Source organism: Impatiens glandulifera, chromosome 1 (assembly GCF_907164915.1).
Source record: "Impatiens glandulifera chromosome 1, dImpGla2.1, whole genome shotgun sequence".
Lineage (NCBI taxonomy): Eukaryota > Viridiplantae > Streptophyta > Magnoliopsida > Ericales > Balsaminaceae > Impatiens > Impatiens glandulifera.
The window spans coordinates 125,162,537-125,183,028 of NC_061862.1; the positions used below are offsets into that span (position 1 = coordinate 125,162,537).

The following is a 20,492-nucleotide window of genomic DNA, read 5'->3' on the forward strand; positions in this document are numbered from 1 at the left end:
ACGTGGATCGTGGGGATTGGGCGTGTATCGTGGGGCTTGGGCGTGGGTCGTGGGGGGTTGAGCATTGGGCGTGAGGGTTGAGCGTGGGGCTTGGGCATGGGGCGTGGGGATTGGGCGTGGATCGTGGGGCTTGGGCTTGGGGGTTGAGTGTGGGGCGTGAGGGTTGAGCGTGAGGCGTGAGGGTTGAGCGTGGGGAGTGAGGTTTGTACATGGGCGTGGGGCTTGGGCGTGGTGGGTTGAGTGGGGCGTTGGGATTGGGCGTGGGGCTTGGGCGTGGGGCTTGGGCGTGGGGCATGAGGGTTGAGCGTGGGGCGTAAGGGTGGGGTGTGGGGTTGAGCGTGGATCGTGGGGGTTGTGCGTGGATCGTGGGGGTTGTGCGTGGGGCGTGGTTTGGTGCGTGGATTCAATTATTAATGTGTATATATGATTTTACTGTTTTTTTGTAGATGGCACTAAACATTATTAATGATTTTAATGGCTGTGTTTCATGGAAATCCACCGGCTCCAGCTTGGCAAAGATAAAGGAGAGGTTTACTCTCCATGATCTTTTGGATAGGGCTTTGGAGACCCAATTCTAATATCTATTCAAAGTCCTGACATTATATTTTTCAGGAACCATACTCCATCAGTTGCTTATCAGAAAAATCAGCTCAAATTCGAAGGAGATAAGGTTCTTGGTCAATGGTAAGGAGGTCTGCTGGGGCATGAAGGATTATGCATTGGTGATAGACCTCAACTTTGGCAGATTTCCTTCGGTGGAGGAGGAAGAGGTTGAAGAATGTCCACCATTTGTCCTCAAAAATTTTAAGGGTAAAAATGATGTTAGACTGAAAGAGCTTGAAGACATTTTCGTCGTATGCTCTGATAAGGAGGATTCATGGAAGATGGGGCTTATATTTCTCATTTATCAGTATCTGTTCGCATCTGATAATAGGAGGAAAATAAGTTTCAGAATCTTTCACATGGTGGAAGACATGGAGATATTTCTCCAATTTCCATGGAGAAAAGTGTCCTTCAAAGCAATCCTGCAGGGTATTGACAAAGATATGAAACACCTCCGTGGATTATATCTCTCCAAGGAGAAAACCTGGGAAAAGAAAAGCGTTTGTGATGTCGCTTATACTTTACATGGGTTCGCACTAGCATTCCAAGTGTGGACCTATGAGCTTATCGATACATTCGTCCCCAAATTTGCTGAAAGGACACTAGAAGATGATCAAGATGATCCTACAAGCCCAAGGATAGTGCTCTATAAATCTCTTAGGAGTCATACCCTACCGGAGATATCCACAGCCATCCAAAAGTGCATTGTTCGAAGAAAAATTGCTGAGTCTGAGGAAGAGAAGCATAAGTACTCTGGGGACGACTTTGAAGATATGAGAGGCAACATTTATGATGAATTCTTTGAATTTGATGGGAATGAGTGGTGGGGTCGCGGTGAAAAGGTAAAGGGGAAGTTGGGGATTGGGGGGACCGGGAGGGGACCACCGTGGGGGGAAATGAGGATATGAGAGGGAAAAGAAGAAAAAAAAAGGGAAAAGATTAGTAAGGATAAAATAGGAAAATTTTTATAAAAAATGTTGAAAATAAAAATTAATTTTTTTAAAGTTAAAAATGAGAATGACCCTCTTTTGAAGGTCATCAAATTTCCCGGTCATGCTCTTTAATGTCTTAAGAAGCCCGCTTGAAGTATATTAGTGAGTTCTTTTATAAACATTATTTTTATCAAGTATATATCTCAATTATATATTATTTTTTATGAGATAATACTATTAAGCATAACTTAAGTAGATATATTCACATACTTATATTCAAAAAGTATTTCCAAATAGGTGACTTAACCAAAATCACACTCTATAAAATAGAACTTATTTCTCCAAACATAAAACATCAGTTTACATGAACTAACTATTAGTGTCATTTGAAAACAAAGCCAAAATCAAAACATACAAGCATTAGAAAATGTATCTTCATCATGACCAAATAAACATACCATACTACACAATATCATCAACTCCTAACAATTAGGGCTTCCAAAGGATGGTAGTCTCCGCAATCATGGAGGTGACAACATAAGGATCCATATTCGAAGTTGGCCTCCTGTCCTCAAAATACCCTTTGCCCGCCTTCACCGTATCCCTACCAATTCTAATTGACGCTCCACGATTTGCCACACCCTACCACATGATCAAACAACATAAAATCGGTAAGAATTCAAATTTTAAATGCAAAATTGGACAAGTTTGCCAAATGTGCATTACCCATGAGAAGGTGTTGATGTCGGCTGTCTCGTGTTTTCCTGTTAGACGACGTTCATTGCCTTCTCCATAGGCAGCAATGTGCTCTTTGTGCCTCAAACCAAGCTTTTCCATGGCCTTTTTAATCAAATCAATTCCTCCATCACTTCTCATGGATTTTGTGCTATAGTTTGTATGTGCACCAGCTCCATTCCACTCTCCCTGAAAAAAATATGTAAACATTTTTTTATGGATTATCTTTTTAAATATATGTGTTTTAACTTGGGTCAATTCAGTTTGGGTTATTTGAAGGGAAGACCTTAAAGGCAGACCTTGAGGATTGGGCTAATCAAATAACCTCACTTTTTTTAATTAATTTAGTTTTTTTAATTTACGAAGCTAGTGTGTGACTCCCCCCACAGTGATGTACACTCACGTCAACTTAAAACGTTCAAATAACTCACTTTTCAATCATTTATTTCGAATAATTTTTTTTAAAACAACCTATTGAATATCAAAATAACCCCAAAACCGCCTAGCCTGTTTAAATGTATTTGTTAAACATACTAATGTTAGTTTATTAATACAACTTCTCTATTTAAAAATAATAATAATAATGACCTGGATAGGCTTAGGATCAAAAGAAAGCACCACACCAGCTATCTCAGTGATTCTCTGTTGATAATTAGTACAAACAAGAAGTTAGTTCTTAAACAAACATGTATATATATGAATTTATTAACTTTAAATTTGGAAAATGAAGGAAATTTGATCCCTTAATTACCTCCAAAATGTAACGGGCTACCCATAATTGGTCAGCAGCATCAATACCCACTAATGGACCAACTTGAAACTCCCACTATATAACAAAGATGAAATTATTATGACAATTAAAAACATCCTTCTTTTTTAAATAGTGCAGGACATGGAAATTCGAACTTTGACCATGAGTTATTGCGCTCTATCATTGAAAAATTGAAAAACTCAGTTATTGTGTTATTGTTTTTACCTGTCCAGGCATCACTTCTGCATTAATACCGCTATTATTGATTCCGGCAAAAAGACACGCCTTGTAGTGGGCATCGACTATGTCACGGCCAAACGCTTTGTTTGCACCAGCACCGCAGTAGTAAGGTCCCTATTAATAAATTTCACAGATCAATTTTCTTTAAGGAAAACAAAAACCCTTATTATAGATTTAGAATCTATATATTTTGATGAATGGATTTAACCTGAGGTGCAGGAAAGCCACCAATAGGCCAACCTAATGGCCAATTCACATCTTTCTGCAATAAAGTGTACTCTTGCTCTATTCCATACCTGAATGAATACATTAAGACAACAACAATAAAAGTTGAAAAAAAAAACAACTATTATAATACCAAAACCATAAGGACAATCAATAATTTTTTACCCACAAAATAAGAGGGTAAAGAGGTTTTACCAGAGTTCCTCAACAGCTACATCAGGATGGTTAAAAATCTTGGCAGCATTGTGCCTCTTGTTAGTGGGAATAGGTTCCCCAGATGGAGTATATGCATCACATAACACCTAAACCAAAAATATTAAGAACTAAAAATGGATATATGACCAATTTATCTCTTAAATGGCCTGATATAGGTAAGGCTAATTTATTACTTACAGGGTTAAACCAAAATAGACATCATGACTAGTTTATCTTTGAGCATGTGAGATTGTTGTTTATGATATATGTATGTCTTGAGAGGATTAATATGCATGAAATAGAGTATACATATTTCATTGTGGAGACTTATAATTTAGTGACAGAACGAATAAATTCATGTTCTTTAGGTCAAATGTTCAAATCTTCGTACCCGGACCATTTAAAAAAAAGTATACCCCAATTCATTATTAGTATAAAAAAGGCATTAAGGCATTTAATGAACCAAGTATTTTCTTTAACTTAATTAAAAGGATAGAATAATTTGATTAATATGTGATCATGAAAATCGCAACTAGTTTAAAAGAATTAGAGGGTGCCTCAATTACACTACAACATAAGTTGATAGAACCGATAACAAAAGAAATAAATATGTGGTAATGGTGGAAAAATCACCTCAAAACAAGTACTGTAATAAGCTATATAAGTAAGAAATCTGCTAAAAAATCGATATCTACATTTGATGAGAATATGATCATTTTGCCTTCACACATAATTTTGAACTTTTATTGCCCAAAAAAGATATATATGTTGCGCTCAATCCATATATGTCAAATAATGGATTCAAAAATTATTGTACACACCCTTTTTTTTTTTGTTGTAAATTGATAATCCAAAGGTGACTAATATTCTATAAAGAATGTAATTAGACCTTTTTTCGAATGTTGAGAACAGAGTAATGCATAACATAAATGCTGAATATTAAAAATTATCAATGAAACCAAATTCCAAAGCCATGTATTTACTTATTTCACCCTTTAAACAGGTAAAATCATATAATCAAGAGAGAAAATTCTTACAAGGATGTTGTTGCCTCTCCTGAATGGATCCTTGTACACTGCCTGAGGACTATGCAGAAGAGAAATCACAAATGAAAAATCTCACTTTTCAAAAAATATTACGTGTTGGGTGATTTCTAAAACATACTATAAGATGACTTCACTGTCTTGTCCAACTGCTTGACCAGTGCTCGAACCGTCGAAATTCCACTTTGGTAACTTTGCAGGGTCAGTAACAGGTTTATTGATGGTCTGAATGAATGAAAATATTAAGAAATAGTGAAAACCATGTTTATTTAGTTAGTCAAATTGTCTTTTGGTAGCAATTACATTATAAAATATAGTTTTTTTGTTGTGACCCGACTTAATTGTTTGGGATGGCTGACACGACTCTTCAATTAAATAATGAAAGCAGTTTTTTCAAGTGTCAATAGACGACGTTATGTTAATCGGGGAAGGATCTTGACATTTTTAGTGTAAATCGAACATTTTTGGTCTATACAAAAAGACTTTTGTCACTTAAACTATTTTTGACAAGTATATGAATATATGAATCTGTGTACGAGTTTTTCTGAATTTAATCTAATTTTTCTTTTTATCTACCAAATATGTATGTGTGTCAATCTTTTTAAATAAAAACAATCCCATATTAGTCATTTAATATGATGTTTCCATGATGATATGTATGTGATATTATATTTTGTTTTAAGTATAAATATGTTAGAAATATAAAATATAAGATATGTTTACCCTTCCAAAGATTATATTAGTGTTTTTTTTTGTTTTAATTATTGTAATTCATTTATTATTATTATTATTTTAGTTTTATTTAATATATACATTATTAGTTAATAATTTTAATTATTATATAGTTTTAATTGGATTTGTAACAAATGTTAATTATAATATATATTTTCATTTTGATAAAATATAAATTTATTTTAATTATTATTTTTTCTAGAAAAAAAATAAATAATTTATTAATAAAGAAATTAAAACTTAAATTAAAAAAAAAACTCTAGAATAAACTTATTTTAATTACTTTAAATACTACAATATAAAAATACTACTAATTATAATAATAATAATATTACTATTACTATTTTTTTATAATTTATTATGTTTAATTTAATTTGTAAATATATAATATTAATTTAGTAAATTTATAATAAAATAACATTAAAACAATAAAATAATGGTTAATATTGGAACTAATAATAAAAAATAATAAGGATAATGTATATATGTTGAAAAAAGGAAAAAGACAAATACCCTGGCCTTGCTTCGTATGTCTGTACCAGACCCACCGATCCCGATCAACAAAAAGGAAGAACATAAAATTTTAAAGAGAAGAAAATAAAAGGGCTTTTTTCTAAAGAGAGAATCAAAATCATTTAAGATGTACTAGTTTAAAATTGAGTGTAATATTAGGTTAGTTTATGTCAAAGTTTCTAAATTCTTTAAAAAATTCTATAAAAACAAAATAAAATAAGGTGTGTTTGATAATATGATAATTGAAATTTAATGAGTGTTTAATTTTAATTTATAGGTTAGTGGGCATTTAAAATTAAGAATTAAAATTAAATAGTTACACTGAATTCAACTCAATGCAATTTTTAACCAGTCATTTTATTTATTTATTTAGAAATTTACAGAGAATTAAAATTTAAGCATTTGAGCTTATACTTATTTAGATATCTTAATAATATTTTCAAAAAAAAAAATTGTAATTCGTGTGAAATTGTAAATATTTGTTTCTCATGAACCCGTAATTTAAGGCCTTAATTTCACAGGAATCACTTTCAATTTAAGGCGGGAATCGAACTCAGAACTCAAAACGTTTTTAAGGGAAATCGAACTCAAATTTAATTTCTTAGTACTCTTACTTTGTAAGGAGAAATCACCCTTTGCCATTGTCTTAGTGGGTGAGATTTAGAATTTTAATACCAATTTATGTATCCAAATTGAAAACAAGGATTAAGTTTAGTGGACTTATTAGACGATTTTTAGCATCACATAACCGACCGACCGAAATTTTGCCATTGTTTCCACGAAAAAAACCCAAAGATCATTCCATATGAAAATTAAATTGATTTAATAAAAAAAGGTGGTGGAAAAAAAGAAAAGAAAGAAGAGATGATATTGAAAAGAGAAAACAGAGTGAAAAAAACAGTAATATAATTGAAAAAGAAAGAAATGAAGTATTATTAATTACCATATGTATTCGGCAATGATCTTGTCAGTGATTTGGGTAACATCTAAATTGCAGAGATCTGAAACCAACGACATATTTGGATAATGAAGTTTATTCAAACTAAAATTCTTACTTAATAATAATCAAGGGTTTCTCTCTCTACATAAATAAAAAGGAAGAAGAAGACGAGTGTATCCTCTCTTCTTTATACTTTATCAACACTACTTAAGGACATGTTTGATGTTATTTATTTGAAACTATTAACTCTTTATTCTTCATCAAAATTATTTACTCAAATATATTTTAAAAAAAAAATTCTATGATGATAAGACTTGCTTAGACCTAGTAGTTTCCCAAAAAGATATGGATTATTCAGAATTAATTAACTTTTTCATATTCCCAAGCCATTTGTCTTTATATATCTATTTTTAATATATTGTTTTTTTTTTTTTGTCTGAAATCTTAATAACTCTACCTGCAGCTTCACAAAATGTTTAATTTTTACATTTTTCAAGGCATCATGTGATGATTACATCTGGTTTGTTTACACGGTAACCACGTTGCTGCGGTTTGATCGGTGCCTTTCCAAACGGATAATTAAGCTTGTTTGTTTGATTGGGTTTACTAATTAGTTTTCTCTTTTTATTCTTTATTTTAATGGTTTTTATTTTTATTTCTCTATAATGAGGTCTTTATTTTGTATTTTTGAAATAAATAATATATTAAATTAATTAATCTTTCATTATATATAGAGTTTAGGAGAGATATTTAAACCAAAAAAATGATAAAAAGTGGAGAGAGAAGATAGAAAAAATTTGTTATGTTTTCAGTAAGATTACATTATAATAAAATTATGGAAAAAAGTCTGGTAGAACTAGCTTATTTAGATGTATGTACTAATAAAATTTATTTAAAGATATGTACTATCAAAAATTTACTCATTTAACCTATTTTAGTAACCATAATTAATTTTAATTTTTATATTTATATATTTATAAATTAAATATTAATATATTTTTCTCTCCTTATTTTATATTAATTAAACCAAATAATTTATTTTATTCTTAAATTTTTTATTAATTTTATATTAGTTTTTCTTTTTTATTTCTTTTTTTTTATCCATTTTTATTTCTAATAGATCTTAAATTCTCATTTTTTTAAAAAAATTAGCAACTTATTTATGAATTTTATGTTTTAGTGTAATATTTTTTTAAAATTTCTTTCTTATTTAATTTAATATAAACAAAAATAAAACTAATAATTTTTTATTTAATTTTTATTCATGACTTATAGTAATACTAAGAACATTGTTTTGCCTAATATTTAATTATTATTCTTTCGGTGTTTGATGAATGAATTGTTATTATTATTCAAATATTAATTAATTTATTTTTTTGTTGAAGAATTTTTATTGTTGAAAGTAGTAATCATTTGTTATATTCAATGAGACTAAACAATTTTAAAATAATTAATAATCAAGGTTAATATAAAAAGAAAAAAATATAAAATTAAAATAATTAATGAGACTAAACAATTGTTTTGTCTCATATATATATATATATATATATTAAAATGGGATCGTATATAAATAATAAATAAAATAGAACTCATAAAAAGAGTCTGCAGAGGGACAATAATTATTTAGGACATATAGAAATGTCTATCAACCGATTATAATACTTAACTTTAATTTAAAGTTTCACAATGTCCAATGTGCCTAAATAGTGGCCAAATAGGACTAAATGGGAACACAAAATTAAAGTACCATTTTATAAAAGGGATCGGCACTTCAAATCCATACTTGATGTCCATTCAAACTTCTAAGAATAAGCTTTAATTATTTATTAATTACTCTTTTTCTTTTTTTTTCTTTTTTTATGTAGAGTAGTTAGCCGACATTATTTATTAGAGAAAGAAACATAAATTTAGCTGCATTACAGTCTGTTCGTATAATAAATTTTTTATTATATAAATCATCTTGAAATTTTAAAACACATTTGACTACTGCAATAATTTCTTTGGCGACTGTCGCATAATTTTTTTGAGAATTATTCCATTTTCCTGAATGGAATCTAACAAGATACTTGTTTTGTTTCTGGATCTAATTGAGTCAATATTCCTCCAAATCCTATGCTAGAAGTGTTAGTCTTAATTACCTTTTCCTAATTTGGGTTACTTATCATTAAATTAGGAAGTACTTTTACTTTATTTTTAATTCTTTTAATCGCATCTGTATGATGGTTTGACAATGGCTTTGGGTTTTTCTTCAGCCTTTCATATAAGATTGAAGTATTTTCTGTTAGATTTTTATAGTATGGAGCAACATAATTGAGGCTGCCTAAAAATCTTTGTAACTGTGTTTTATCAGTGATTATATTCGGGAATTTTTCCGCAAATTCTATGTTTCTATTAATAGGAGTAATATTTCCCTTTTCAATGATATGACCTAAAAACCTTATTCTTGTTTTGAAAAGATCCATTTTTAGTTTAGAAATTATTAATCCATTTTTAGTTATTATTGTTTTGAACATATTTAAATGTTTAAAATGGGTTTCAATAGATAATTTTTTGAAATTCGGATGGAGCATTTTTTTAATCCAAATGGCATCACATTCCATTCATAATATCCTATAGGGACATTGAATGCTGTTTTATATCTGTCAGATTTTTCAATATGAATTTTCCAATATCTTGATGTCAAGTCAAACTTTGAGAATATTAAACTATTATATAGCATATCTAATAGATCATTTTTATTAGAAATTGGATGCCTAATCCATTTTAATACCTTGTTGAGGGGTTTGTAGTTTATTACTAACTTTGGTACGCCTCTTTCGATTTCTGAATGTTTATTTACATAGAAAGCCGTACATGACCAGGGTGATTGTGATGGACTTATTAATCCCTTCAGTAATAGAGCATCTATCTCCTTTTTGCATAATTCTAGATATTCTGAATTCATTTGGCAGGGTCTTGCCTTTGTAAGAATATTCTTTTCACTAAAAGATTCCTCATAGGGTAGTGAAACTATATGTTTTTTTCTATCCCAGAATGCATTAGGATGTTCATTACAAATATCTATTGAATGTTGGTCTTTTAGCAGAGTTATTTTTTCTTGTAATTTAGGATTTTCTAGTTGTTCATCTATTGTTACAAGACTTATTTCTTGTTTTAGAAAGTATATTTGATCTTGTTTTGCTTTGATATTATCATATATACTATGTAACATTTTAGTTAGTGGCTCCACAATAAATTCTAGAAAAATATCATGTTTCTGAAAAGTTCTTGTAATATCTTTATTATCAATCATCTTAATCGGATAGATGGTGTTTAAAAATGGGGTTCCAAGTATGACATGATTTGATATATCTTTAGCAAGTATAAAACTTTGAGGAATGCACTTATTATCAGTACATGTATAGCTTTTGGAAGCTTATATTGGATTTAGAGTTTATCTCCACCTGCATGCCACAGAGTATGACTTGTTTTATGAAAATACCTAGTGGGGATTAGTCCTTCTTGAATAATATTTAAATCTGCTCTGCTATCAACAAGGGCAGTTAACGACCTTGTATTATTAGAAGAGATATGCTATGTGCCATTTTTTGGATTTAACCATTTCTATTGTGAATAAAAAAATTTCTGAGAAGATATTTTATTCTATTTCTGTTTTGTTGTCATTATATTAATTATTTTCGTGAGGTTTATCCTCAAGCTTAGTTATTCTCGATTCACTAGTAAAAAAATGTTTAATAGCGACGAAATTGACTACAATTTCTTATTGTCCGTCGCCATTTATTCAAACTGAAATAAAAAAATACTAACTTAAATAGCCACCGTACTTTTATACTATGACCCATACCTTTTCTTTAATATTAATTATATATACAGACACTTCATATTCATATAGGGCTTCCTCCCAAGCGGCAAGTTACAAAGTAAATTTACATAAAATAATTTGATCTTCTCCCACATCATCGTTTACAGATTGATCGTTGCTCTTGTGATGAAGAACCCCTCATACTTTTCCACGTCGACTCACACATTGACATCGTCTTGCACATCGAATGTTCTTCTCGCATGTTTCATTGTCGCAACTCGCAATAGATTCTTCCACAGTCGTTGATCTCGAACGGCTTCCTTAGCCAACATCCGCCGACATTGGTGACCACATCGGCTTCTTGTTATGTAACATTATTGATCACATCAACCATCATTAGTTACGTTTTCTTCCTTGAATCATCTTTCTCATCTATTTATTTCTAAGGTCTTTCACATTTTCAGTTTGAGGAGGACTTCATATTCCTTCTAAATTCTATCACAGAGCACCAACTTGCTCCTTGTTAGGTAACAAATATCAATTTTCTGAAATATTTAAGTATGTGCACCAAGTGTTTGATAAAAAGTCTTAGATAATTTGTCATTATAAATACACATAATTTCCTATACACTTTCTTGTTGACATGATTTTTCTTGTCTTAAGTATTAGTATTTCGTTTTCTATTCAATCAATTTCAATGTTAAAAGTATATCTTTGAAAACAGAGTATTAATGTATTTGATAATTAAAAATCTTCACAATGAATCAAATTTTATCTTCTTACATTAAGTGCAGACTCTTTAAAAGACCACCATACTAATAATACAGTACATTTCCAATATTTCTTATTTTGTATACATTTGGTTATTAGAAAACAAAGATGCTAGATTAATAAAAGAGTTTGCTCAACTTGTGGATGCTTGTGATAGTAATCAAAATGCCTGAGTTCATTATGATACTTGTTTTATGTGTACATTAATGCTTCACAAATGAACCAAAAGTGTAATAACATGAAGAAGAACAAGACTCATTGTATTAATTTTGTATTATTTTTTTATTCTTCTAGTGTGAAGAGGGAATAAGGGTTTTCTAATGACGATGAACGGAAAATACTAGCCATCTTTGAGAGATGATATAAACTATAATTTTTAATCTAAATTATAATACATTTATTGGAGTTCTTCTAATGTTTTTTTCGTGTTTATAGAAATAAAATCTGCTACAATTACAAACAACTCAGTATTTAGAAATTTTTGACTGAAATTGAAGATGGTGGAGCTAGATGAATATATTGATGTGGGTATCCCATATTCGATTATTTAGTTGTGTAGTTGCTGAATTCGCTTGGATTTGAAGAAGGGAAAATTTTCGAGTCAAACTCATTTGATTTAGACTTTATTCATCCAACTAATTTAACTAATCTCGATGGACAGAAGAAGGTATTATATGCATTTGCTCATTTAACTAATTTTATATATTTACTTTCTTAGTATTAAAAGTATGGTATTTGATGCCTTGAACATTTGACTCTCTTACAATTTTTCTGGTTTGTAATTAATAATTTTCTTGTTCATTACTTTAGATTCAAATTTGATTGAATTCTGACCTCGGAACAATTTGTGGCAGTATTTGGAAGAAAAGTATTCCCAAATTATACTAGTTCCAACTTATCCTTGAAGGGTCTTCAGGCTGTGATCTTATTCAACCAATCCGAGATTCATAATACATATTTGACATTATTTCTCTTATTTGGCACCGAACAGAAAGTAAAGTAGCTTTCTACCCATTTTAAATCTTAAACTTTAAATCTTAACAAAAACCCTTACATTCATACGAAATTCAATAAGACATAAAGTTCCATTATTATTACACTTCAAAGTTCAGAAAGTAAGAAGTACAAAAATATTGAAAAAGAAAGCATTCTAAAATCATATATATCAGCATGAAGATCCCGAACGAGATATACGTTTGTCCACTTCGCCCTTCATCTTCTCCAAATCCGTCTTCATCGCGGCCAAATGTTCCGAATCCTGCAACTCAAGATCATCAAAGCCCATACTGTTCAAAATCCATCCGATCAGCAACCCAGAATCGTCGGAATCGTCACCCTTGATATCCTCTATGGTGGAAGGATCAGAAAGTTGCAAAATTCGATCAACTACAACGTCAAAAGCGGGTCCGCTGTTGCCGGAGGTGTACATTTGACCGGCCGGGGAAAAGACTACGGCAACAACATCTTGATGTCCAGTAGATTGTTGAAATTGAGTCACAGATTGAAAGAGACTGGCTTTGCGCTTAGAAAAACAGACCATTCTTTGAGATTTATTCTCGATTCAATTAATCTCGATCTTCTTCTTCCCTTGGCCTCTATTATTCCTTCTCCCATCAGTTTCCTTCGTCATGATCTTTGGCTGAATGAATCTCTTGGAGATAAAGGCACTCTGAGATTAGAATATAGCTTGGAGAGAAAGGCATTCGGAGAATACAATATGCCGGTGGTACCGGAGGAGCAGCGATTATATATATATATATATGGATAATATTTCGTCCGTCAACTTATACATATAATCTATCTAGGAAGTTTTAATTATTTGGGAAATATTTCGTTTATATTTAAATGCAGGGTAAATATAAATAATATTTCAGTCTGGTGTTTATTGAAATCATATTAATTTATGTTATTCAAGTAATTAATTAATTAATGATGCAAAAAAAAAAAATTTAAATATATATAAAGATTAATAACTTTAAAAAACTAATTCATATATATTCTTAATGCGTATACTATGGTTTTGATTATTTATAAAAAAATATATATATATATATAATAATAAATAATTTGATTACATCTAATTTAAAAAAGGTTAAAATTAATAAAGTTAATGTTATTATAATAGAAATTTGGGAAAATATTATAAAATATTTAAATATTTGTTATTATTATTTAGGATTTTTTTTTAAGAGAGAAATAGGATGGTTTATATAACTATATCGTGTTGATGACCTATAGGAATATAGGTTTTTTTAAAGGATAACATCTTAGTATTATTTCATTAAAAAGACTAAAAAAGAGGAAAAAAAATACAAAATTTTAAGATTAGATCTAGACAATTTCTAGATTTAATAATGAACAATAATTGAATTACAAACAACAACAATAATCAATTAGAGCCTATAGCATTTTTACTTTGATTTTACTTGTCATTCTTTCATTGATGTTTTGTGTCCAGATACTCTGTTCTTCTTTCAGAAATCTTGTATGCAACCATTTGACCCACAAGGAGTCCACTTTCTGCTCTAACTCCCATAAACTCCTGATGGTGAGGGCTTTGTTCCATTCAACAAAACTTTTTATTCCTAGTCCGCCTTCTTCTATGGGAGTGCAAACATCCTCCCATTTGACTTTTCTGCCTCCTCTGCCTTGTGTTCCCCAGATGTAATCTCTCATGATTCTATTGAGTTCATCCATTACTTTCTTTGGGATGACTATCTGTTGTGCCCAGTAGCCAATAATCCAAAGATGACTCTTTTAACGAGCTCAATTCTACATACATAAGACAGTTTTTTCGTAGCCCAACCCAAGACAAAATTTCTAACATTTTCTATCAGTTATCTGAAGTGATTATATCGGAGTTGTTTTGATGACAGGGGTACTCCAAGGTATTTCACTGGTAGTTCACCTTTCTTGATTCCCATAATATTGAATATGTTTTCCTTTTACAACCAAACTTCATTCAGTCTTATATTGTAAAACCCATGAAATGATGACTTCTTAAAAGTATTTAAAAAATGCAGTCAAAAATTTTCATTATTAAGACGAATAGGTAAGGAGATATAGGGTCTCCTTGTCTTACTCCCTTTCACCCTTAAAAAAGTCTCCATGAATACCACTCACGCTCACAACAAAGTGAGGAGTGGAAACACATTGCATAATCCAATCAATAAAAATGATTGGAAAACCTGCAGTAATGAGGAATTCGTGGATTGATCCACATCTGATCGAGTCAAAAGCTTTTCTAATGTCAATTTTGAAACACACACATGGCGATAAGTTTTTCTTGCCATATTCATTCAATAAGCTCTGCATGAGTATGATGTCATGGGAAATAGAGCGTTTATGAATAAATATTGATTGCCTTAATCCTACAAGGTTATCAATAATTATTTTCAAACGTTGTGAAATAATTTTTGAAATAATTTTGTAAATAACATTGCAGCATGAAATATGACGAAAGTCATGAATTTTTTCCGGAATTGAATTCTTATGAATCAAATTCAACATTGTGACGTTCCATTGCTTCAACATTTTCCTATTTTAGAAGAATTCCAAAACCCCTTCGCTTACATCTTTACCCACTATTTCCCTGTTTTCTTTAAAGAAGTTCGCGTTGAAACCATCTGGCCCTGGGCTTTTATCCCCTTTCATCGAAAATACTATTTTTCTGACTTCTTCCATACTAACTCTTGTAATCAAGTTCAAATCATGGTGGACTGACCAAGGGAAGAAGACTCTCCTGATATATAGACTATTTCCATTTGTAAGACTAGTTCAATTTTTTGTGTATTTTCAGCAAAGACTTGTGATGATTTAAGGATTGTTTCATTGTTTGTACTACTGGTGTTTCTTTACTTTATTTTATTTTAATGTTGAAAAATGAAGATGACTCAAATCTCACGATCTCCATTATAATCACGTAATGATAAAACATGCTCCATGTGTTTGAAATTCACAATGAAAAGTTATAATAAACTCAATTATTATAGAACCATAGTGAACAAAATTTAATTAATTAATTGTTGGAAGTGATTAGTATATAATATATAAATATATGTATATGTCTGGTCTTGAAATCGAGATTTTACGTAAAATCATGGTTAATTGTAAACATGTAAAATTTAGATTTTACTTAAAATCGTAAGAGTTTAATTTGAAAAAATAATAGATATATATTATTATTATTTATATACAATGAAGTATTTTATACTTAATCAATTTTAAAATTTTATATATTTAAATATAAAAATAATTAAAAAATAATAAAAAATAAATAATATTACTAAAAAATTATACTTAAAAAATTAATTATATTAATTAATTTATTTAAATAAAAAATAACTTTATTTTTTAATTTTTAAATATAATTTTGTTTGTTTAATTAAGCATAAAATCGTATAAATTCGTAAAATCAAAATTATTTATAAACTTGTAAAATCTTCGGTTGTCCTCTATTATTATGCTCGTTTCTGTTCCAATCAGCTCTTTGGATAAATTTACTGCTTCCTCATGAACTGTCTTTTGTCCATGTAAAACATCTCTATTTGAGTTTGTGAGCCTTAAGACCTGATTTCTGAAATTCCTTGATGAACATTTTTAATAGAAGAAAGAAGTATTATTGTCTCCTAATGAAAGTCAATTTTCTCTAGATTTTTGCTTAGCAAAACTTTCCTCTTTAGAACAAAGGTCTCTGAATCGCGTAAGAGCCTTTTTTTCCTCTTCCCTGTTATAAGGTAGATTCGGGGCTCTCAGTTCCTTGCTTTGTATTTCCACCAGTTTCGTTCTGTCTTCCTCTACTCATTTAAAAATCTCACTATATTTTTTCCAGTCTAGCTTATTCAGCTTCCCTTTTAGTAATCTTAATTTCTCACAAACTTTGAACATCTTTATTCCATTAATTCTGATGTTCTAAGTTTTATTAAGGATTTCATTAAATTCTTCATCTTTTACTCATGTTCTGTCCGTGTCGACTCGTGACCTTATTACGATCGTATAAACTAATAATCATGTCATGATCGTGTCGTCTCGTGCTTGTGTCGTGTCCAATCCATGACCCGAGAGATATTATTGTATTGTGTCGTTCCATACTAATATCGAGTTGTATCGTGTCGGTTCGTGTTGATCCGACCCATTGCCCAACTCTAATATGAGGAAGAAGAACAAATAAACACCACTTATTCTTTCTTAGTTTTTTAAATTCCGTCCTTTTCCTTTTACTATAATTGTATCAGAATAACTAAGGTTTTCTTGTTCTTAATTCATTTAAGAAACCTAGCATTCCTTGAAGTTCGTATTTCCTCCTTGCTGCTCAACCCTACGGTTAGAGCTTTTGTAACCTAGTATGCTACTAACGTAGACACACTGGTTACAAGAGCCACAAAACTTAGGATTCCAAACGCAATCCACCAAAACAGTACCATTTTATTCTGACTGTTCATGCTTGTAATTTATTGCTTATGATGATGATGATATGTATGATATCTACTAGTTTCTTTATATGATCGTCCTGTATTTTTTGGCCTTCTATTTATCAGCATTTAATTTATTCTTTACCTAAACCCCCCTAAATTCAAGACACGACGCGGTCTAAACACACATGAAAATGTGCATCGACGCGACACGATTGAGTCGAAACAATGATCAGCTCTAGTCGGTATAACACAAAACAAAAATATAAACACGAGTTAGTACGACACGAATTAACATAACACGAAAGAGCTTGTTAATTATAATATTTTGACTAAATCAAGACACGACACGGTCACACACATAAGATTGAGACACTACATGACACGACACGTACGATTGATAGTCTAACACTACATCTACGAGTATGAGTTTAGAGAAAATGTTAATGTTAAGTTGAATAGCTTAGGTCATGTGAATAATTGTGTTTATATTGTTTCGTGTGTATACTCGTGTTCATGCCATGTTTATACTCATGTTTTGTCCGTATCGACTCGTGACCTTATTACGATAGTATAAACTCATAATCGTGTCATGATCGTGTCGTCTCGTGCTTATGTTGTGTCCAATCCATGACCCGAGAGATATTATTGTATCGTGTCGTTCCATACTAATATCGAGTTGTATCGTGTCGGTTCGTGTTGATCCGACCCATTGCCCAACTCTAATCTGGGGAAGAAGAACATATAAACACCCCCTATTCTTTCTTAGTTTTTTAAATTCCGTCCTTTTACTATAATTGTATCAGAATAACTAAGGTTTGCTTGTTCTTAATTCATTTAAGAAACCTAACATTTCATGAAGTTCGTATCTCCCCCTTGCTGCTCAACCCCACGGTTGGAGCTTTTGTAATCTAGTATGCTACTAACGTAGACACACTGAATACAAGAGCCACAAAGCTTAGGATTCCAAACGCAATCCACCAAAACAATACCATTTTATTCTGAATGTTCATGCTTGTAATTTGTTGCTTATGATGATGATATGCATGATATCTACTAGTTTGTTTATCTGATCATCTTGTGTTTTTTGGCCTTCTATTTATAAGCATTCAATTTATTCTTTACCTAAACCTCCCTAAATTCAAGACAAGACACGGTCCAGACACACCTGACACACATTAAATTATTTAAAATTTAAAATATTAAAATTGATAAAATAAGTTTATTTAAAAAAATAATATAAAATAAAATTAAAAATAATAAAAGCTTAATAATTAAACTTTAATGAAAAATTAATAAAACAAAATTATATTAATATTAAAAAAATAGAATTAAAAAATATTAAAAATAAATTAAAATTTTAATACCTTGTAACGGGTTTGAATAGGTACTATATTATACCTATTTCAAGGTATAACTTATACCTAAATATCAAAATATATATATATATATATATATATATATATATATATATATATATATATATATATATATATATAATTTCTAACTAACCAAACAAACAATACTGTATATACAGATCAACTAAACAGATTTCCCTAATCAACCTGCAGCAATAAGAAATCTCATATTAATGTATTTATTTTTATTTCTGTAAGGAACACTCACCTTTTACCATAAATTACTTAATTAGCAGTAGAGGGTTGACAATTCAATGTGATACATTAATACACCTAACTTCTACTTATATTGATATGAGATTGATAGATAGCAAGTTTAAAAACATCTAACAACAAACTCAAGTTTATTTGTGTTCACACGAATCCAACTATACATGATGATTGAGATGGATCAGTTGTTCATCATTCATACTCTTTTAAGTAGGTAAAAATGAAATTCAGTTAGTTCCAAAAGGTAATTCTAAAGCACATATGATGATTATTCATATCCATAAAGATGATTATTATTATTTATATTAGAGTAAAAGCATACAAAATAATTCTATACATAACCTTCTTATTCTGCCTTGGTAGATTTTCTAATGTGAATTATTAAAGCTTCAATTTCAGAGCTTGTTGTAACTTATTTTATTTTTTTTCATAAAGACTATGTCTGAAGAGAATATACATGATACAAGAGTTCCATTTTTGTCTTCATATGCACAAAGAAATGATACTTTGGAAATTCAACCTGACGGACTTAAGTGAGTGTTTCACATTTTTATAAATTTTGAATGTAAATAGATTATATAAGTAATTTTCTCTCAATTGATTACATTTTATTTTTTATTCAAATATAATATATTTTGTTCTTAAGACTTTTGATAGCTTTCTACCTGATGTTACGAGGATATTGAACAAAATAATAACGTATTGTTAGCAAGGCGGTCCCTGCATTAATTGGAATGATGTGCCACTAGAAGTTAAAGAGTTATGGTGGCATCAATTCAATGTAAGTTAAAAAAAAATTTATTTATAGTAAATGAATAAAAATATGTTATAACCTATGACAGCTACGGTTCAAATACGATGAGATTCACACATCAGAGATTCGACGAATATTCAATAGAAAATGGAAAAAAAGATAAGAAATATTGTATATCATGTGAAACGATGTAACAAAAATACATGGTTCGTTTCCGACCATAGCTGGGCATAAATGCAAAGTATTTTCGCGACCCCTAAATATGAGTGTAAAAGTAAGAAAGCAAAAACAAGTCGAAAAACGAATTATGAGAATCTATGGGGTCCATATACTGTGGAGGATCCAAGTATTCAAACACATAAAAGACGTCTTGTGAGTTTGTTAATCTTTTTAATAAGTAATATTTTTTTTATGAATTAACTCATATAAATATCAATTTATGTTATGTTATTATATTCTCTTATCTGGGAAGTGGAGTTAGGAAGGATACCAACGATAATGGAGACTTTCATGCGTACCTATTAAAAAAGAATGATAGCTGGAGTGACCCACGAGCTACTAAAGCAGCGATATTAAATTATTTTTTATATTATTTCAGTTTAAGATTGTTTTAAAAAAATAATCACATTTGTTTTGAACAATATTATTTGTATGTATTTTTAGGAAAAAAAATTGTGGAGTTTAACGAAGTTAATGATAATCGTGACAAATCTAACAAAATAACAAGCGAGGAAATATGCGTCATAGTTATGGGTGACCCTAAAAATGAAGAATACATGGCAAAGGCATGGGCACGGGGGCAAACTTCTGTTTTATGAATCAAGAATCTTCATCTTTACAAATCTAAAAAAATGCAGAATTAGAGGATACAATACAAGAATTGAAGAAAAATGATGAAGAACGAAAAGAAAAAATGAAAAAAAAATGAAGAACTAATTGAGGAAAGAAGGAAAACAAAGGAAGAAAAGATTCAATCGGATGATGTAATTGTTGATCTTCTAAAAGGACAAGAAATTATGCGGGCCCAAATGAACGAAATAATGACAACATTTAAAAGTCAGAATATGTGACAACGATAAGGTATGAATTTCAATTTTACTAATTATCTACTATGTTATTTATTATTTTTATTTTGAAGGTAATTAAAACATCTTTATAATTAATTTTAAATTTTTTAGATTGATTGCAGTTTCGAGTTTTGTTCACTCGTCGTTGAT

General features: G+C 30.1%; 1 protein-coding gene across 2 annotated transcripts; it reads right to left on the bottom strand.

The window, feature by feature from the left end:
- Positions 1-2,024: 2,024 nt before the first annotated feature.
- LOC124919720 (glutamine synthetase nodule isozyme-like) lies at positions 2,025-6,986 on the bottom strand. Of its 2 annotated transcripts, none has more exons than XM_047460039.1 (11): positions 6,914-6,986; positions 5,970-6,010; positions 4,846-4,949; positions 4,719-4,767; positions 3,682-3,788; positions 3,470-3,557; positions 3,247-3,375; positions 3,022-3,096; positions 2,859-2,912; positions 2,262-2,459; positions 2,025-2,177 (listed from the first exon to the last, which is right to left on the bottom strand). In XM_047460039.1, the coding sequence occupies exons 1-11, from the start codon at positions 6,984-6,986 to the stop codon at positions 2,025-2,027; spliced, it is 1,071 nt and encodes a 356-aa protein (XP_047315995.1). The 2 variants fall into 2 exon arrangements, with proteins under 2 accessions (XP_047315995.1, XP_047315994.1); XM_047460038.1 differs by having other exon boundaries at positions 4,683-4,767.
- Positions 6,987-20,492: the final 13,506 nt, after the last annotated feature.